Source organism: Podarcis vaucheri (genome assembly GCF_965113315.1).
Source record: "Podarcis vaucheri genome assembly, chromosome: 10".
Lineage (NCBI taxonomy): Eukaryota > Metazoa > Chordata > Lepidosauria > Squamata > Lacertidae > Podarcis > Podarcis vaucheri.
In genome coordinates, this window is record NC_138748.1 from 44,953,147 (window position 1) to 44,975,091 (window position 21,945).

Here is a 21,945-nt window from a genome sequence, read left to right on the forward strand (position 1 = left end):
GTTGGATGGGTGGGGAAGAGTCAGAAGTAACGTCAGGGAAGGCGTTTGGGAAGTAAAGAATTTGATTAGCAATCTCCATGAGCTGCTGCCTGCCAGTGTGTATTTCATGCGCCTTCCTTTCCTAGCAGGTGGGCCGCCACTGAGCACTCGGGCTTCTCTTCCAGCAAGGGCACGAGCGCACCGGTTGCCACCACAAAAGAGGAAGCATCGGAAGTTCAAGCATGTGCACGATAAGAAGGCCCTGAAAGAAATCTTCCCAGCATAGAAGATGCCGGCGGGCAAAAGTGCAAATGTCAGGTAACTGCGACAAACACAGCTGCCATGTTGTGAATGCACAGGAACCTCTATCGCAAGAACACCACTTGTGCTTTCGCACAAGCAATCGGCTGGAAGCAGAATTAAAATGACAGTTTCACACAGAAATTAGTTGTGCTCTGTCACAAGGGGAGGCCGTAGCACAGCAACAGAGCGCATCTTTGTAGGCCAAAGATCCCGAAGAGCCAATAAGACAGTGTTGACAACTGAGTCAATGGTCTGACTTAGTATAAGGCAACTTCCTGTGTGTCCCATAGCAAAGCTCCTTCTACAATGTTTACTCATGAGGACCCTAATGTACCCATTGGAAGTTTCCTCCTTGCAGCTTCCATGCCTGTCGCTGCTTACTCACCCACCCACTTTGCTGCGTGAGTTTCAATCAGGCGCACAGTGTGGTAGTCTCAGTGTGAGACTATCCAGCAGGCAGCATGTTTACCAATGGAAGGTGCCCAAGTAGCTTTGCAAATCTGCCTCTTACAACAAACGTTGTCAAGCAGTTGGAGACGGTTGGGCTCATCAAACACATGTAGCTCAGAATCATTAAAAACATCGTTCCATTGTGAGTCACATGGAAATCAAACTTAATTTGCCATTCATGTTAGGAAGCCAAAGAATGAGAGGAAGAGACAAGGAATAAATATTTCCTCCACTGGGATTTGTCTTATCAAGGAGCACTGTGACTGTGCACAGCTTTGATTAGGCTTAGTGGTCTGTCACCTGTCCAGGAAGGAAGGCGTAATAGGTGTAGCAGACGCGTAATAGGTGTAGCAGTTCTGCTGATTGGGAAGACCTAATCAAAGGCAAGGAACAAACAGACTGGTCTGTCAGGCTGGCAGCTTGCTTCTTGAGATGGGATAGACCACTTCCTGAATCGGCTGCCCTCCAGATCTTTCCATTGGCCATGCCGACTGAGACTGATGAGAGAGTTGTTCTGCAAATTATCTGGTTGAGAAAGACTGAACAGAAAAATGGCTTTAAGTGTAGCAAAAATGGCTTTTCCAAGATTAAATAGAGCGTAATAAGAGCATGCCCATTTGTGCCTAGAACAGTCTCCCTCGGGAGGTTGTGGACTCTCTTTCCTTGGAGGTTTTTAAGCAGAGGTTGGATGGCCATCTGTCATGGATTCTTTAACTGAGGTTCCTTCATTGCAGGGGGTTGGACTAGATGGCCCTTGGGTCCGTTCCAGCTCTACAGTTATATGATTCTATGGCACTCCACCCACCGCCCCTAGCTACTCTTCCTACCACCACACTGTTTTCCCCCACAAAAAGCAAAAAAAACCCAATTCTATAGAAACCAAAACTTTAGATTGAGATTAAAGTAAGCAAACTGGATGATAAGTACGTTTGTATAGAGTAGCAGCCTCTCAGCTATGAACCTTCTTGTAGGCAGGGCATAGCACATCATCATAAAGAATAACTAGGATGAACTGAGCACATGATGGACTCTTAAACCTACTTTTTCTGTTTGCTTTTCTTCCAGGTTTATTATTTAATATATTTGCTGTATTGCCCCCATGGGGTCCTCAGAGTTTCTCTCCGTCCATCCGCCTCAATGCTACTTTTGGACGGCCAATGGTGCTTCCTGATCCCTTGCTCGCTGGACGTTCTCCCACCAAAGTTTACCCTTCGACTTCTCACCTAATTGCATTTCAGCATTGTCCCGAAAGGAAGAAACCGGGGTGGGAAATAAATGGAAGAAAGAAAACACAGCCATTTGGTTGGACAATATACTGCCTGCTGGAGCAAACGCACTGGAAACGGGCAAAGACTTGTGGCCCCGATCTCCTTTTGAAGGAGGAGGCTTGATTTCCCCACCACCACCCTCTTTCTTCCTCCTTGCTCCCACCCAGACTGTTAGCTGGGCTCAGGCAGCTTACAGCGCAACAGATGCAAGTCAAGGCAGTCAGAGTGGCAACCAGTGACAGCAAATGCACTAAGGACTTCTATCGTGATGTCTGACTAGATATCTTTAATGTGTGTGTGTATGTGTGTGTGTGTGTGTATATATATATATATGTTTTATTTTTTAAAACCACTAAAACATGCCATGCTCTGGGAATGGAAACAATGAAAGCAAAATTCATTTGTCCAACGGCGCTTTCTGCTGCCAGCTGGGGGTGGGGACAGTGAACAGGAATGGAGCAGCTGTACTATAGGGAACTGCTGGTCCTCCCCACACCCATCCAGGGAGCTGCTTGGGTTAAAGAGGCCTTCTTTGCACATGATTATGGAGGGCTTGACTTATCCTGTTGCTACTCTCCTATTGCAACTGGAATTTGAAATCCCCCCCCTTTTTTTTGAATGACTTGCTATGAGGTTTTCTTAATGGCTTTGCATTCAGTAAAGTGAGGATTACCACCACTGGATAAACTGGAGCCCCAACCCAACCTGCAGTCCCCGTTTCAGAGGCTTTATATTTTATTGGGACAGGGTGGGTAGGTTAATCATAATAACCGTATTAGAGCATGTTCTTCGAATGACAATCAATGCCACCTCTGTTTAAGCGATCTCAAGTAGCAGTGTAAACCGAGAAAGAGACCTTTGCTTGGTATTTTGGAGAGCTGCTGCTCATCAGGGGTCAAACAGCAACGGGTTGCGCAGATCATTGGTATGACTCTGTGATTACCACCAGCCCAGCCCATATCACAGGTCCTTGTGGGTGACTTTATTTCCAAGGCAGTGTTATTACCATCCCTCCTATGATACAGCAACGAATATGCAGATGCTAACTCGTCTTAATAACCTCAGGTGAACATCATCTGATCGGATGAAAACGGAGCTGTGCCAAGCCTTGCAACAGCCATAAAAGATCGCACGATGCATTGTGTAGTCGCGCCTGTGTGCCAAGTGGTGCTTTGACCTCACCCTCTGTTTCCAGTGCTGTTCAACCAGAGTCCCTGGACAAGGAGCCAGTCAGTGGCATCCGATGTGTGTGGGGGAGGCAAAGAAGCTGAGCAGAGATAACTGGCCCTCTTTAACCACTGGCTACTTTTAATCTTCTCTGTTTTTCTCAGCTGTCCTATATTTTGTCTCTTCAAAGCTGGGAACGGTTATCTCTTTAAAGGTTCACAAGCCATTCCAGATCACCAAAGAATAATAACCTCTGAAGGTTTTGGGTGTGTGAGAAAGAGTGGCCTATCTTCAGGAACGATTGCAGGGGCCTGTGGGGAGGTAAAATAAGAAGGAAAGACGTTCACTTTTCCCGAGTCAGAGAAAGGATCATTCACCTGTTTATCTTTAAAGTGTTGGAGGAAAGAGTAAAGAAGGATTGCACAGACAAGACTTCATAACCTCCACTTTCCACCTACCTCTCTGTATTCTCTTGCAAAAGAAGGGCAAAAAAACACATAATGAGTGGGGAAATAGGTAGAGCTGCCTTTGCCAAACTTGTGCCCTCCAGATGTTTTGGACTACAACTCCCATCAGCCCCATCTGGAGGTCATCAGGTTGGCAAAGGCTGGGATAGAGTGTGAATAAAATTTTGCAAGGTAAGTCCCTCTTTCTCCCCTGCTCTCTGCCTCTGCCATTTCTCTGGTCTTTGTGCTGGATTAAGCCCAGCAAAAGGCGCCTTGGATAGACCTTAATGCTTGGAAAGATTTCCTGCCATGTCTCAGGTAGACCAGATGAAGAGTTGAGGCATGGCAGTCACATGCATTTGTCAGAAAGAGACAGACACATCACACAACGCTACCTAAAAGATGTACCTGTGCAAATGTTTGGCACAAGGAAAGAGAAGGAATAACCTGCCCCTGGAGTCACTTTTATAGGAAGCATGTGAAACGCAACATTTGCCTGATGACCAGGTTGGATTGAAAATCCAGGTTTTCCTCCTTTTCCTGCAAGGCTGGCTTAAGCTGTTTTGCTCCATTCATTTGTATGGAGCAAGAGGAAAAGGCTACAAACCGGGAGTCTGGTAGGAAGGTAGGCACACTGACTGCAAACTCGTGGGACAAACTGGGTCTGGTATTTCCACTCTCTTCAGTTGTAGGAGGTGGGGGGGGGGAGGAGAGAGAAAACTTGTGGCTCACACAATTGCCCCCATACCTCAGATCCTGTTATCCAAAGGGTCCAAGGGGGTGGGGGACTGTTTCCCCCTTGAATTGCAGTTGTATGGAGTACTTGGATTCAGGTGCTAGAGGCAGGTTCCTGTACTGCCTAATGCTGGACTGGGAAACACTCCACTTCCCACCAGTTCTGCCAACATGGCCAATGGTTGGGGAACATAGGAGTTGTAGGACAAAACCATCTGGAGGGCCATGGGTTTTCCCCTCCCTGATCTGCTGTATTGGGTAGGTCTACTTTTCTCCTTGCAAACCAAGACTATGGGCTGAACAAACCTTGCAAAACGATCAGTTGGCACTATAGTCAGGCACTACTAGCGAATAAAAGAAGTACGCTTACAGCAACGGCTGTGGTCTCTCAATCTAGTTTCATGGAGGAGGCCAGTAGCAGGAATTTTTTTTAAGGCTGATGGAAACAACAGAGATTTCCTGCCTGTCTACCCGCCTTGCACCCAAAGCTTGCTCTCTGACATGAAAGAACACTTCTTGCTATTCAATCTTACTTCTCGTTGTCTTTAAAAGACCATTTGTTTTCCTGCATCTTTTTCATTTGTAAGGAGGGCAAGGTCTCTCTCTCCACACCCATTTTATGTAAAAATTAATTTATACTCAGTACTGTATTTAAAGTTGTTTTAAAAAAACCTTAAATTCAAAAATTCTGCAGTTTTGTGTCTCTTGTTTTAAAGCAGCTAAAAGCAGGATGGCGGGAATTTGACAGGGGTGGGGAGAGGAGTTTCCAAAAGGCCGACTCTACAACCTGGAAGAAAGAAACACTTTTTAGAGGTCATAAATCCAGACGTAATAAATTTGCCTGTATTTATTCTCACCCATTCCCCCAAAGTAATCACATGTTCAAAATGCAGGGATTGCCCAACAACATTCCGAGAGCAGAAATATTGTACCAGACAGATATGGTTAGTGATCTCATGTAAGACATGGTTATGGCTAGTAATGTTATATAAAACTCAAATTCTAGATGCATTATGAGAACTTAAGCATTGCCCTATTTAAAACAGGTACATCGCACAGCTGAATGTAGACAAGCTTTGCTCAGACAAGATGAGTCACTCCGCTTGTAACTGGGATGACTCACTGTTTGCTGTGTGCCCCAAAGGTTTCATGAGCAAAGGCAACAACATCCTATCGTGGTGGGTGGAATGGCAATTTGCTCTTGAGTGTTCAGGACCTGGCATCTTGTTAAAACTGGTACAGCCCAGCGGGCAGCGTCTCAGCCTTGTTATTAGTAGGCAGGAAAGGTAAATCTCAAACTCTGTTGTTAAACGCACACTCTCAGTGCCACGTCCATAAAAGGGAAGTAATAACAATGATCTTCCTACTTTGTAAGGACTACATAGTGTTAATAGTGGTTTTGAAGCATGTTCACAACAACAACAAGCCAAACCATGGCTAAGTGTGAGTAGTGTGTGGGTACTCACAATAAAGATCACAGCCACTTATCTTCGCTCCCCTGTGCTTGTCCTATTGCCACCCTACCCAGAGCTAGACTATGGTTGAGTTTCATGTTACATCCATACCTGGGCTCATGAATGGTCTCCCCTAGACAAACCAAAAGAAGTAAGCTAAGAACAAACCATTGCTGCAGCATGTGGTTTGTTCTTGCCTAACCGCTTGTGGTTTGTTTGAAGCAGATAAACCTAATGCTAAGGCAAACCATTACTTAGTTCCAAATAGCGCAGTGGCAGGATGACTGGGGAGAAGTGAAGTGGCCACAATATTTTCTGTGAGTACCCTAAAGCTTGCACATTCACACTTAGCCATGGTTTGGTTTGGAGTTACCCATGAACTGGAACTTTATGTGCTTTGCAGTCACTGTTAAAATTGCAGTGTCTCTAGGAAGTAGGATCATTGTTCTGTTTTATGGATGTGGCACTGAGATTGTGCTTACTGTAGGCAGCAAACTGCTTTATTATCCAAGGTATTTACCCTAACATAAATTGAGATCATACATTTATAGTTTTTCAAACAGTCCTGTAGTCTTTTAGTTTTTGCTGTAATAGACTAATGCGGCTCCCTCTCAGGGAATGTATAGTCTTCATTACTCCAGAGTAAAATATCCTCACTTTGTACCAACCACTGCTCACAAGGATGATGAGAGCCAGCAAACCATGGTTATCCCTAGGCTTACTGCAATCTAGACCAGTGGCTCTGCAAACCTTTTGTCTATAAATAACTTCGGTGGAGGAAGGTGAAATCCTCAGAACTGCAATTCACAGTCCCGGGAACAAGGCGAAAGCTGCTGGTGAAGACTTAAATCACAGGTGGGCAGACTTCTCAGGTCCACTTCAATTTCTTTATTAGAACCTCAAGACCCAACAAACCAGAGGCAGATTTTGAGGGCCAAATGGCAAATTACAGATATGGAATGGAAAAGAACAAGATGCCTCTGAGCACAATCATAAAGCATAAGACGAGCCTGCTGGATCAGGCCAGTGGCCCATATGGTCCAAGCATCCAGTGCTCACAGTGGCCAAACATGCCTGTGGGAAGCTCAACTGGTAAAGCATCTCAGCTGTGGCTTCAAGCCCCATGCTGGGCAAAAGATTCCTGTATGGAAGGGGGTTGGACTAGATGACTCTTATGGTCCCCTCCAACTCTAGAATTCTATGATCATGAGTGCAACAGGACTCTCCTCTCTTACAATTTCTAGCAACTGTTATTCAGAAACACACTGCCTTCAGCAGCAGAGGTAGAAAGAACATAACCATCAAGGTTAGTCTGAGCCTAGGAATATGTTTTCAGTTGTAGACGTGAACTGAGCCCACAGGTCTATCTCACAGAAGTCCACACCTGGTTAGTTTTCTTCATTTCAACAGCCTAATATGTGAGGAAAGCCATGTTGCTGCTGTTATTAAACAAGTGGGAGTTGGGAACCCTTCCTAATCTAATGCAAATCATAGTTTTTTCAAACAGCACTGCCGCTAGGAGCTTCGCTACAAGCCTTCACAAACTGTGGCTGCCCTAAAACACATCAACTGTGTGTCAAAAAGGAACACCAGTCACTGATGTGCATATTGTATTTTAGGGGAATTTGTCTCCTGTCCCTAAACATTTAATCTAGGAACCCCTGATAAATTTGCAAGGAACCACAAGATTACCTGGAACGCACTGTGAATAAGTCATGGGGATTTCTCAGTCTAATCAAAATGTCACTGCTGGCAAATTCTTTCTCATCTCAGATCTCAGTCTAGCATTCCCAGAGGACAACATTTTCATCTTGCCCTTAATTTTAATGCACTTCGTACCGTTCCGAAAATTCCTCTCCCCCTTCGCTCTTTACACCCTTCAAAGCTTTGCAAAAGCGAACGTATTCCTCCCTTAGTCATTGTCTAGACAGCTGCAGCTCAGAGTTCAGAAGGGCACATTGTTTTCCTTCCTATGAGTAAGGGAAGTGGTTGCACACACTGGCACCTGCATGCCAGCCAATGCCACAATGCAGTTAGGGCATGGATGGGTATAAACAAAGTCTTCTGCAACTTGCCTATTTAACCAGTAGTTGCCGGAATCTCCTTTTCTCCTTATAAAAGGACCAACTATCCATTTATTGTAATGCAATCTAAAGCATTTCTATACCCCTTTGCATTTCCAATAAGCAAAGAGAAGATTACAGAATATCAAACTAAAACTTTACAAATAAGAATCTGAGACACTAATGAACCACGTATAAATCAGCATAATTAACAGGAAAACCAAATGTACTCTTAAACATTAAAAAAGAGAAAACAGTACAAATAAAAATCAGATATAGAAATGCAATAAAAATTCCACATAGAAACATTATTAATGACGAAATAAATGTAAGTTGCACTCAGGGTTTTTTCCCCCCAGCTGGAACTCACCAGAACTCAGTTCTGGCATCTCTCAGGTGGGCACCATTCTAAGAGAATGAGGGAGGCGTTCACGGTGAGTTCTGGCACCTCCTTTTCTAGAAAAATAGCACTGGTTGCACTCACAGTTCCCCTGCCAATCCCTGGTAACATTAAGTATAATTTACAAGTAGTTCATTCACCTGCCACCATCTAGGGAATGTTTGGCTCTTCAAATGTTGCTGGGGCTGATGGGAACTGTGGTTCAGAAACATTTTGAGGGCCAAAGGTTTCCCACACCTGGCCAAATACCAAGAGCTGCTGTGGGATCTGTTGTGTATTTTTCTTTCTTTCTTTTTAAAAGATGTGTATACCCATCGAACTAAAAATGAAGTTAAATTAAAAACAACAACAACTATGTAACTCTGTGCATCTACCAGCAATTTGAATGCCCAGCAAGAGAGTTCTAGGAAATGGTGAATGGGTGGCATAGATCATTGCCTAAATCCACATTTTGTAAAACAATCTTGCGTGTCGAGGTCCCCAAATAAAACACAATTGACACATGATTTTTGTTTAAGGTTTTTTGGCATAATTTTGGCCACAACTTTATTAAAATGCAAGAAATGTGAGTGGTTGCTTAGGCATTGGTTGCGACTATCTGACCCCGCACGGGGACAGACTGACATTTGCATGCCCGTGAAGTCAGGAAGGGAAAACATTTTGGGGAGAGAGATGGAGCTGGGTACCATGCCCTCACCTCTTCCCAAATGCTCCCAGGGGCTCTTGCATGGCCATAGCCCCTTGACAGGGGTTTGGACAAAAGCATGGCGAGCCCCTGGATTCCTTTAACAGAATACCCTTGCAGCAGCAGCATTTGGAGGGGCAGGCACAGCCAGTCCATACCCCTCCACCAACCAATTCATAAAACCAATGCTTAACCACAACTTTACAAGTTGTGTCAATTTGCGCCGCAGTAGGCAAAAACCAAATGGCACCAGCCAATCAGCCAAATGGACAAAAATCCTACCGGGCCCCTGCCCCAAAAGCAGACGACCCCATGACAGGCATAGCAAGGTCAAGCGAACAACCCTGAAATTAGGGAGGATGGGCGGGTGATCCGATGCATGCAGCAAAAAGAGGAAGCTCAATGCTGCACACAGGACATATAAAGGCTATGGCTGTCAATCCCAAAATGGCAACATGTAAATCTCCCCAGCAACAAGAAGAACTCAATTATAATGGTGGCCAACCTCTTTTCCCACCCAGCAACAGTGGGGAGTCTTGTTAGCCCCCACAGCAACACGTGCTCTCCATGAAGGAGAATACACTTTGTCATAAACAATTGTTAAAGGCAAGTGTGCTATTCTTGCGCAATGTCCTGTCTTCCATAGAACATGTCTCCTAGCTGCCATGAGTCCTGTGGAGATGTCATGGGACGGATGGGCAGATCCAGAGGAGGAATGGGAGGATCTCAGGCCGTTGGAGCTGGCCAGCCCTGCAGTGTGCGAGAGCTTTGCCTGCCCATGTGGCCTCCCAACAGATCACGGCTGATGGAATGAAACCCTCAACAACAACAAAACCAGGTTCCCTGCCTTAGGCAACCATTATCTTCACCGGGCATATTTTAGAGGGTTGTTGTAAAGATTATTGGGGAGGGAGGGTGAATGTTAGAAGCACTTTGAGCATATGGAAGAAGCACAAATACACATACCTGCTATGTTATTCTTATTACAGCTTAATTCCAGCTAGCTAGCAAGGGAATACCCAGGGCTGGGTTTTCCATTCTGCAAAGTCTACCAATATTTTGTTTTCCCAATCAGTCATATCAACAGTCTCTGTGGCGGAGAGAACACAGATGAAATCTGCCAGTAGCCTTTGGAGCTAATGGGATCATCAGGCCACAATCGCTGCTATTTTTGCTTCTGCCCCTCATATCAAAGGAATTTAATATCCTGACCTTTCATGCATTCCTGGTAGGGAGGAGCCCAGTTGCTAAAGTCACCCTTGGCAAAATAACCCACAGAACACCAGGAATTACTGTTCAAAATCATAATGAATATACACCTGAATGAAGTACTTTGTCAGTGAGCTTGCAATATTGTCTGGAGCTGCACTGCATTGTTCTCCTTAACCATCCTGTCTTTGAGAGTCTCTCAGAAGCAAAAAGCTGAAGGCAATGGACTTTACCAATGCTAATTGCCCACCACTGTCTTATTTGCAACTAGGAAGGTAACCCAAACTCACTGCGGACCAAAGCATAACGTATCTCTTTGGGTGACCAGATGTACAGCGGTACCTCAGGTTAAGTACTTAATTCGTTTCGGGGGTCCGTTCTTAACCTGAAACTGTTCTTAACCTGAAGCACCACTTTAGCTAATGGGGCCTCCTGCTGCTGCTGCTGCACCACCGGAGCACGATTTCTGTTCTCATCCTGAAGCAAAGTTCTTAACCTGAAGCACTATTTCTGGGTTAGCGGAGTCTGTAACCTGAAGCGTATGTAACCCGAGGTACCACTGTAATGGAGGACAGAGCCCAGGTGCCTGAACAGTTGGGTAGGAGATTTTGGAATTTCAGCACATGCAGAATTTCTCACCTCTGCAGCACTAGGGTGGCTGCTGCCCCTCTTGCTAGGCAGAGTGAGGCAGTCCACTCTGGTGAAGAACGCTGGGAGTAGCAGTGAGTTGTTGGAGGACAGAGCTCTGTGTGCCACAAGGCCTGCCATGCCCTGCGACCCAAAGCTAGTCTGCTGCCCTAAAATGCAGTGAAGAACACAATCTCATTGCCCGTGTTGAAGAAATATAACGAGGGCACCATCTGTTCTCTTCTGCTGTGGCTGCTTTGTGTGGTATTAATTTATATTTCATGTTTTAATACTGTGATCATCTTTTACTTCATAAGCCACTTTTGAAGGTCTTTGGGCGGGAAAGAGGCCTACACACACACACACACACACACACACACACACACACACTTTATTATTCTGTTATTATTTTTCTGTTTATTAGATTTATATACCGCTCTTCATCAAAAGATCTCAGGGGGGTTCATAATATAAAAATACTATCCACATCTATCTATCTATCTATCTATCTATCTATCTATCTATCTATCTATCTATCTATCATCTATCTATCTATCTATCTATCAATCATCTATCTATATGAAATCAAACAACCCTTCAACGCAGGTCAATTCAACGTAGATCAATTCAAGGCAGAGGTGAGATTTGAACAAGGGCTCTGGGCTTCATAGCTCAGCTGCTATGCTACCCTAGATGTGTTAAAGTAGTTTGCCAGCTGTTTGGCAATAAAGTACAGGGCAGCTGCCGGAGCTTCACTTTTCACTGAGTGAGTGGGTTTCACCCCACTGTACATTCTAGTCTAGAGGATGGATTAGTTTCTACCCTGAAATGTGAAATCTGAAGATTGCTGATGACCATAGACAGTCCTTTAAAAGAAGGGAAACGTTGAGGCCATAAGCTATGTCCACTTAGTCATGGGAAGATTAGGGGCAGTGCTCAAGAAAGCAATCAAATTTGCCTGTGGGTTGTGTGAGGATAAGGAGCAAACAGCTGCAAATATGTCCTGGTTTTTAAATGGCATTCTTGGGGCCAAGCGAGCTGAGAGAGCAGCAGAGCTCTGTGCTAGGAATGGATCAGGACACCCCTTGGACCACTGCAAAACAGGGGCTGGGGTGGGAGGGGGGACATTTAAAGCATCACATGCACAGTGGGGGAAAGGGAGCTAATTTCTTCCCCCTCACCTGTGCTTCTTCTCCCCACTTGAAAATTGTGGAGGTTCCTGGCAGACTGCTTAATGATTTTCTTGCCCATTGGAGCCACTGTAATCTGCTGTGCTTGATGCCAGATTTTTTAAAATTTGTATTTATATTGCTTCTTTTATTTCTTCTATTGCATTTCACAGAATTCAAATTAAGATACAGTAAAATGCAATAGAAGAACTAGAAGAAGCAATTACAAATACAATCTGAATATTTACTGCTGGCATACCACAGACTACCTGAATGTGCGGACCACAGCTTGGGAACCGTGGGTGTAGTGGTCAGAGAACATCAGACGAAGACCAGGGAGGTTCAAAATCCAGGTCTCCAAGCTCTCACAAGTTTGGTTTGTGTGCAGAGCTGACCATCCTAGAAGCAGTTCAACAGCAGGGACTCAAGTATGACTTCCTGGCTGGCAGGACAGTGTGTCCCTTTAATTTGTCCACCAAAGGCAGCTGCCTACTCTACCTGTACAGTTCAGGTGGTCCTGGGCACTGGCAATGCAGACAGCCCATATATAGCATCTGGCCATGCATGTGCTGCCGCCAATATTACAGGTGCTGCACATGAACCTGAGGTGTGCAGGTGTGATCTGACCTGACCACCACACTGATGCAGCTCCTTCTCCCACCTCTTCCTGTTGGCCTGAGAAGAGGAGGAGAAAGGCAAGGTGCAGAGGTGCAGGAGGAGCTGCAGTGGCGGCAGCGGAACAGCCCTTTCCATCTCCTAGCAAGGGTACTGTTCTCCTCCCAAGGAATAGAGACAGGGTATTGGGCAAAAGATTCCTGTATTGCTAGGGGCTAGATGAGAAGACCCTTGTGCTCCTTTCCAACTCCAAAATTCTATGATTCTATGTGTTCTGTCAATGGCGACAGGTAGAGTCCACAGTAAAAAAAAAATCATAGACCTGGTGGGGAAGGGAGATTTCTTTGGATTTGGTATTCTATTACATTGGGCCACTTGGCATTGTAAAGGTAAAGGTACCCCTGACCGTTAGGTCCAGTAGCGGACGACTCTGGGGTTGTGGTGCTCATCTCGCTTTATAGGTTGAGGGGGCCGGCGTTTGTCCGCAGCTTCCGGGTCATGTGGCCAGCATGACTAAGCCACTTCTGGCGAAACCAGAGCAGCGCATGGAAACGCCATTTACCTTTCTGCCGGAGCGGTACCTATTTATCTACTTGCACTTTGGTGCTTTTGAACTGCTAGGTTGGCAGGAGCAGGGACCGAGCAACAGGAGCTCACCCAGTCGCGGGGATTCAAACCGCCGACCTTCCGATCGGCAAGCCCTAGGCTCAGTGGTTTAGACCACAACACCACCTGTGTCCCTACATGGCATTGTACAGTGATTTAATTCTGGGCACTGCAGGTCCAAGACAAAGCTTATGCTGGGCTCTAGGTAACCTGGAGCAGGCCATATGTGGGTGTCTGGCAACCCTAGAGGGAGCAGCCTGCCCTCCTGTAAACATCCCGCTGGGAAAGAACTCAAGACAGTTAAACAAACAGTTTGGAAGCAATTAAACGCAGGTAGCTGGCAGCACAAAGTTTTATGGCTTTGACAGTCAGCTATTTAATTTCAAGTGCCTGCTGTGGTTTTGGGAATGCTTGTCAGAACGAAAGGCAAACAGACTCAAGGCTTCTGGAGGTGAGTGGAAAGATGCAGACCTTCCTAGGGAAAATTCACCAGTCACTTTGAGCTGTTGCAAACCATGCCTGATATCCTGCCCAGCCTGCTAATTCCACCCTTGCAACTCCACCCTGAGTGGCAGAAGCATCTGCAGCATCCAGTGCTGAAATTTGGACTATGCAGGAGTATTCCTAATCCATTTTTACAGCTGCAGCTGCATTAAAAAAAAAAAAGACAATTCAGAATGACACCAATGTTTGACCAGGCTGCTCCAAAAAACTGGGATGTGGCCAATTTACCCTGGTAGCACCACAAGCAAACAAACACATGTGAAAAACCTTTCTGTAGATTCTTCCTCTGGCTTTGCCAAATGGCATCCTTTAAGTCACGCCATTCTTCTGGGATTCCTTATGTAGAGACTTTTATGCATTTCTTTAGCATTATGTTTACTTGGTTTTTGGAAATAACAAATGCAATAAACAGAAACAGTCAGACTGAGAATAATGTCACACATAAATCTGCGTGAGTAGATTCCGTGCACTGTACGTCTCACGCAAAGGCTGAGAAACACTTTAGCTTTGGAAAGCATGGAAAAGTTTATAACCAGTTTAATTAAACAACAAAATTATTCTCACAGTGCTGTCTGTTGTGCATAGTGTGGCATGTGGATGGCTTTAAAAGAGGATAAAAGAAATTCATGGAGGAAAACAACAACAACAACAACAACAATTTTTATTTATATCCCACCCTCCCCTGCCAGAGCCGGGCTCAGGGAGACTAACACTAGTAAAATTACAATAAAAACATAATAGGGGAAAAAACAACAACAAAACAATTTAAAATATGGGTTAAAATGCAATTTAAAATGCAGCCTCATTTTAAAAGTAGCCCATGGATCAAAACCGTAAGGAGAGGGAAAACATAAGGGTCAGACTGAGTCCCAACCAAAGGCCAGGCAGAACAACTCTGTTTTGCAGGCCCTGCAGAAAGATGTCAAGTCCCGCAGGGCCCTAGTCGCTTGTGACAGAGCATTCCACCAAGTCGGGGCCAGTACTGAAAAGGCCCTGGCCGTAGTTGAGACCAATCTAACCACCTTGCGACTTGGGACCTCCAAAGTTTTATCAAGGCTATCAATGGCTAGAAGACACAATGGTTAAGCTCTGCCTCCATGGCTGGAGGCAGTAATGGTTGTGGATACCAGTTGTGGAAACTGCAGAGAGAGAGAACTCTAGTGCTTGGGTCCTGCTTGTGGGCTTCCCATATGCATCTGGTTGGCCACTGTGAGAACAGGATGCTGGACTAGATGGGCTATTGGTCTGATCCAGAAGGTTCTTGTTACATTCTCATTTAAGGCTGCAGCCCTATGCATACTCTTGGGAGTAAACTCCATTGAACTCAGCTGGACTGATGTAAAGCCATGGAATGGATGGGGGACACAATAAGCAGAGGGGACATTGGAGCCTAGCCTGTTCCTAATCAACACTTCTGGGCAGAAAAACTAGTCTGTTTGGGGAAAGATGGCTGCGCATGCAAAAGGTCACAGCTTCCATTCCTTCCATCTCCAGGCAAAAAGACCAGGGGTGCACCTAGGGGTTGGCTAGGTTGGCCCCCGCCAAAAATGCAGGCCCAAGGAGATGCAAAAATCACGCCTCTCCGTTCTGGCTCAGAGTGGCTAGGAACCCGCCCATGTGGTCAGACAGGCAGACTGATGTAGGAGGAGAAAGGGAGGTGGAGCAGAGCACATCCGGCCCCAAAGACCATGGAGGAAGTCACTAGTGGAGCACAAAAGGTGACAAAAAGCAGACTTTCTGAGTTTCTGGTCCATTGTCTCTCCTGACACTGATGCACAATGGAGCCTAGGTACACCTCGGAAAAAGACTCCTGCCTGAAACCCTGGAGAGCTGCTGCCATCAGTGAAGATGAGTGATCTTCAAACTTTTACCCACCCAGGACCTACCTATAACCCATACATATGCACACGCATACATATATATTGTTAGAAGCCACTCAGAGTGGCTGGGGCAACCCAGTCAGATGGGTAGCATATACAGTCAAACCTCGGTTGTCGAACGTAATCTGTTCCAGAAGCCCGTTCGGCTTCCAAAATGTTTGACAACCGAGGCGCATCTTCTGATTGGCTGCAGGAGCTTCTTGCGCTCAAGCGGAAACTGCATTGGACGTTCAGCTTCCAAAAAAACGTTCAAAAACCAGAGCATTTATTTCCGAGTTTTTGGCGTTTGGGAGCCAAAACATTCCAAAACAGAGGCGTTCGGGGACCGAGGTTTGACTGTAAATAATGAAATAACAACAATAATAATTAGAAGACTTACTTCTTAAATTTTTAAACATACTTAAATGGTGGCAGTGTTTAGGTCCGTCTGCAACCCAACAGTAGTGAGCCACAATCTACCATTTGAAGAGCAGCAGTGTAGACAGCACTGAACTAGTTGAACCATATAGCATAGCTTCCTATGTATTTATTTAAATGCTTTTGCGACATTCACAATGAACACTACTGCATATGTTTTCTTCTTTCTACACCTGGCTACTGTTCGGTTTCAAAAGGGCGAATCGAACTCTCACTTGGGCAATGCAATGTATAAAAAGCTTTTTACAACTTTGCACCTTCCAATTCAGCACCAGCCATCCTCAAGACATTGTGCTAAATGAATCCACACATCTTTCTATACATTAGATTAGACATGCTACTTTGGCCAGACAACATTCCATCCAATACTGTCAATACGATACAGTAGAGTAAATTCCATCCAGCGTAGTCCATCTGTTCAAACACTATATGGAATCCGGGGCCTGACCAAGAATGTGAATGCCTGAGAACCTCAGGGCTGTTTCTCATGTTACTTCAAGCTTCAAGACTTCTGATGCAGTGGACTCCAGTCCATAAAAGTTTATGCAATCATGTATCAGTTAATCTTTCATGCAACAGACTTACACGGTTGGCATCTCTCTGGAATTTGCCATATTTGTTTATTTACAAGTATACAAGTATACAAGTGTGCTTTGGGACCAAATAAACAACCACTAATGCTGCCTTGGATTCCAAAATTGAGTTTCTGCACCCCAAGGATAGTTTGGGTTTTGCTAACTCCAGCTAAAAGCTCTCCCTTCTCTGCCCCATCTGCGCCCAAGTTCAGACTGCAAAGGCTTCCAGCTGTCTCTCTGCCCTTCCCCCTATTCTAATGGTGTCACATTCCAAAAAGTAGAGAGATTTACAGGCCATTAGAAACCATTAAAGCCCTTTTGTTATATATGATCACCCATCCTCAGGTAAAACTGTATTTACAGGCTCTTTCATGTGAGTGGCGGGTGGCGCTGTGGTCTAAACCACTGAGCCTAGGGCTTGCCAATCAGAAGGTCGGTGGTGCCAACTTAGCAATTTGAAAGCATGTCAAAGTGCAAGTAGATAAATAGGTACCACTCCGGCAGGAAGGTAAACGGCGTTTCCGTGCACCTCTCTGGTTTTGCCAGAAGTGGTTTAGTCATGCTGGCCACATAACTCGGAAAAACTGTCTGGGGACAAACGTCGGCTCCCTCGACCAGTAAAGCAAGATGAGCGCCGCAACCTCAGAGTCGTTCGCAACTGGACTTAACTATCAGGGGTCCTTTACCTTTACCTCATGTGACTGAGCCTCAAAGCATCATTACCAGGAGCCAAAACAATTATTATGGAGGAAACTGTGCAAGAATGGAGAGGAATATATCTGAGCTCCCTCCCTATGTTCAGGAGCCATCACCAGAGCATTGTCTTGGGCTCAAAGGATGTTCCTACCAAGGCCATGTGCCTGGTGCGTATCAGGTCTCAGGTTCAATCCCTTGGCTCTCCAGTTAAAATAGCTAAGCGGGAAAGGCCTCTGTAGAAGACCCTGAAAAGGCACCGCTGGTTGAAAGAGAGAGTACTGGAGTAGATAAGATCCTTGGTCTGAGGCTGCAATCTTATTTGTTAGCAACAGAAGGGGCTCTCGGGGAGTGCAACTGGTGTGGTCGCACCAGCCAAGGAGCTGCTGGGGTGCTGCAGCAGGTGCCACCATTATGTCCAAGGGAAGCCAGATTTTGGATTGGCAAAGGGTGCCAGTGAAATTTGAGACATCACGGTGTCTGCCCCTATTAGCAAGGTAAAAGTCCCATGGAACTAGAATTAACAAGATATACGCTTTGGTTCTAATAAGACTGGATAAAATGGTAGGTCATAATTACTGTATTTTGCTCCAGGTGTTTTGGGTACACACTCCTCCTTCCTGCTGTATAAATTAAACACAACAATATTTCATAATAAATCATCATAATATTGTGCAGTGGCAACATAATAAATAAATCTGCTGAGTGAAGTGGAGTGGAGTGGAGGGGACATACACATACACGCTGCTGCTTCCTCACTGAGATCCACCTAAGGAGATTCCCATGAGGATCGCTGAAATGTGACGTTAGGCTCTTCAGAGTGAAGAAGGCAATACTCTGTGACCATAGGAAGCTGCCTTTTACTGAGTCAAACCATTGGTCCATATGGACCTGCCTCCACTGGCAGATGTGTTCAATGGCCAACACACCCACGGCAGAAGGAAATCTAATGAACTGTGAGAATGTGGATGAGCACTGCTGTTGGCCACAGGGTAGGCAAGTTCAGAGGCAGAGATGGGGAGAGTGTAGTGACACTCCAAAATATATATGTGTGTGTGTGCTGTCCCTTTAAAGTTGGGTGAAGCATGATTTACATGGAAAGAGTGTGCTTCCTTGTTATAATGGAAAATGTTTGTTTTTCTAATTGATTTAGGAGAGTGGGAGAGAGATAGAAGACCTTCCTTCCCTTTTACATATCCATAATTTTTTCCCATTAATCAAGAAGAAAAAACAAAATAAAACAAAAAAGACCTCTGTGTAGTGAGGGGGAGGAGAGGAAAAGTGAGGAATCCCTAGTGCCCCATTAACCTGATGCCCGTAGGCAAAAACATTTTAACCTAAGCAAACGCTGGACTGGAAAGCCTGAGGCATCATGAGCAACAATAGTGAATTATAACTTCTATGCAATGCCTCCCACAGTAATGAATATTTTGGCATAGTTCTCATCATCGCTGCTCCCAGGCTAAGATTGATTGATTCTCAGACTTGCGGAGACGGAGGGGTAGAGCCTTCAAAAATAACTGTGATCTAAGGGGGCATAAAAACAACAACCAAATTTCAAAGAGTCACGGAGTTGGACGAGAGTCTTGCAGGATTTCTGCTTCAACCACCTGCTGAATGCAGGACAGCCACAGAGCCTTCCCAGCCCCTTGCAGTCCATAAATTGCAGCTGAAGAATCCCTGACAGATGGCCACCCAACCTCTGCTTTAAAATGCCCGGTGAAGGAGAGTCCCCCACCTTCTGAGGGAGTCTGTTCCACTGTCAAAAAGCTCTTTCTGATGTGTAGGAATCCCCTTTCTTGTAACTTCAACCCACTAGTTTGGACCCTGCCCTCCAGAGCAGCACAGAGCAATCTTGAAACTGCAGGATGCTGCGGCACGATTGCTGATGTGATAAGAATTTTAGAGTCTTAGATATATAATAAATGTTCATAAATGTACCAACCAAGCACGTAAATAGATCAGCACAGGAAGACCGACCTGAAACCATTTTTGATTCCCAAACTGACCAAATGTTTTCTCTGCAAGGAGGGAGGGGGGTCAGGGAGCCTTCCCATTGTCTCAGGAATTGGGAAATCACCATCTCAAAGGGCGACAGACTACCAGGAAAGGCAATCAGATAAGGCATTATCTGATGCCCTGGCAGACAGGAAAAACAACACCTTTTCTGTGATGTAGGTATGACGTTTGTGGGTGGTGGTCTTGGGTTACACCCCTTCTGTGATGTATGTATGATGTATGGAGGGGTGGTCTTGAGCTCCAAGGCAGGGAATTTAAAATGTCTATGTAAGGCCTTGCGCACCATTGTTCGAGGTCCTCCTCCTTTTCTTGCATGTGAAGGGGGCACCCTGTTGCAACAGTTCAATAAAGATCAGGCTTACTAGCTGCTTTGCTTCTCAATATTCTCTGGTTGGTGTTATGTACTGAGTTGAATAGGATCCAAACTGCAGCAGTCTGATTGGTCCTAGAACAATAGGATCCAAATTGCAGCAGTCTGATTAGTCCTAGAACAATAGGATTCAGAATGCAGCAGTCTGATTGGTCCTAGAACAATGCAGCAGTATGATTGGTTGGCAGGAACCACCCAATCCTGCTCCAGATAGAAGTGAATCCACAACCTGATTGGCTTACAGTAGAATTCCGGAATTAGCCAATCATGTGCAGCCCATTGTGTAAATAGTGTATATAAAGCAGATACTGTGAGGGGACTTTCATTCATTCCTCCTCACCACTATGAGCTGAATAAAGAGCATGAAATCACTTTGCGACTCCGAGTATATTTCACTGGCGACGAAGGTGGGATCCCGCTGAGCTGACTGCCACACACAGCACCGCAGCACCGCCACCTGCCGCACCGCTGCCTCGCACCGTGTATCCAGGCTTCAGCTCCGGGACACAAGGAACTCAGAATGGCAACCGACAGCAGCTTCTCACCGTTCAACCCAGCATCTGGAGACTGGGAAGCGTACGCCTCCCGTTTCACCTTCCTCCTAGAAGCCAAAGGGGTCACCGACGAAGAAGACGCCAAGAAGAGGGCGATATTCTTCAGCGTCTGCGGAGAGGAGACGTTTGAAATCGCCCGGGCTCTCCTTGCGCCTGAAGACGTCGCTACTGTTCCATACAAAACAATAATGGAACAGCTGAAGGGGCACTTTTCGCCGCAGCCCTCAGTGGTGGCTCGTCGAAATGCCTTCTACGCAAAGCGACAAGCCCCTGGGGAAACCATAACTGGGTTTGTGACCTCTCTCCGCCAAGCCGCCCGGTTCTGCAACTTCTCAGAGCTGGAGAACATGCTTCGTGACCGCCTCGTCGGTGGCCTGAAGGATGAGAAGCTGCAACGACGCCTCTACGCTAAGAAGGACCTAACGTTCCAGGTCGCTCTGGAGGAGGCCCTGGCAACGGAAGCTGCCGAGAGGTCGACGCAAGAGGCACGGCCGAGCCTTCCATCCCAACCGAGGGTCCACCATGAAGACCTCACCGACGACTCAGGATCCGACAGGGAGGAGGTGCACCGAGTACAGCAGCGCACTCAAGCAGCGCACAGACCACAGCTGCCTCGACGAGAAGGAGGAAACTGTGCAAGCTGCGGGGAGAGTCACGAGAGGAGGACCTGCCGTTTCCGCAACGCAGAGTGCAGGCAGTGCAGAAAATCGGGACACATCGCCCGGGTGTGTCGGGCTCGGCCCACCCGACACCAGGCATCAGATGACCAACCCAAGAGCCCCAGGTCCCGGGGCCCAACGCACCAAGGCAACTCGACGGAGCTCACAGACTGCCAGGTATACCAGTTGCCCCACCCCAACGTAGAGAAAATTTATGTAGAGGTACAGATAGAGGGGGCCCCATGCCGCATGGAGCTTGACACGGGTTCAACTCTATCCATAATCTCGGCAAAGACCTTAAGGAAACTGTGTCCTACTGGGGGTCCCAAACTCAGGCCGGCCCCATTCACCCTCCGGGACTTCCAGAAACGTAAGGTCCCCACAATGGGGGTGGGGAGCTTCAGGGTGCAATACCGAGGGCGGACGCGGCAACTAGACTTGCTTGTGGTCAAGGGCCCCTACATTAGCTTACTGGGATTGGCATGGTTTGGACCACTGGGGCTAGCTGTCACCGGGGTGAACCACACTAGCTTACAAGTGGACGTGGACGCCATATGCAAGGAATTTCCAGGGGTTTTCGACGGGAAATTGGGACAGTATACGGGCCCCCCCATTGCGCTACAGCTTGACCCCGCAGTACGACCGGTCAGGCTCAAGGCCCGCCGGGTCCCGTTCGCCTTGAAACCCCGTATAGATGAGGAATTGGACCGACTCGTGGAGCAAGGAGTGCTTGAGCCGGTGCCTAATGCCCCCTGGGAAACTCCAATCGTCACACCCGTCAAGCCTAATGGTTCGGTCCGCATCTGCGCAGACTACAAATGTACCATAAACAAGGCCCTCACGGCCCACGCATACCCAGTGCCAGTGGTCAGCCATGTCCTTGCCACCCTGGCTGGGTCGAAAATTTTTGGCAAGCTGGACTTGGCCCAAGCATATCAACAGCTGCCAGTAGATGAGGCCACAGCAGAGGCACAGACGATTGTGACACACAGAGGAGCGTTCAGGGTAAAGCGGCTGCAATTCGGGGTCAGCGTGGCACCAGGCATATTCCAGAATTTAATGGACTCTCTCCTCAAAGGGATTCCTGGTGTCACCCCC

The 21,945-nt window shown here is 46.4% G+C and overlaps 1 protein-coding gene across 4 annotated transcripts in view; it reads left to right on the forward strand.

The window, feature by feature from the left end:
- The window catches only part of PDGFB (platelet derived growth factor subunit B), a 49,418-nt gene extending 44,643 nt beyond the window's left edge, over positions 1 to 4,775 (forward strand). For 2 of the 4 annotated variants that reach the window (XM_082241322.1, XM_082241325.1), the window contains 2 exons: positions 126 to 297; positions 1,798 to 4,775. In XM_082241322.1, the coding sequence (XP_082097448.1) occupies positions 126 to 265 (140 nt within the window). In that variant the 3' untranslated portion in view covers positions 266 to 297; positions 1,798 to 4,775. The remainder of the gene's footprint in view (positions 1 to 125; positions 298 to 1,797) is intronic. The other 2 variants (XM_082241323.1, XM_082241324.1) reach the window with 2 other exon arrangements.
- The last annotated feature ends 17,170 nt before the right edge of the window (positions 4,776 to 21,945 follow it).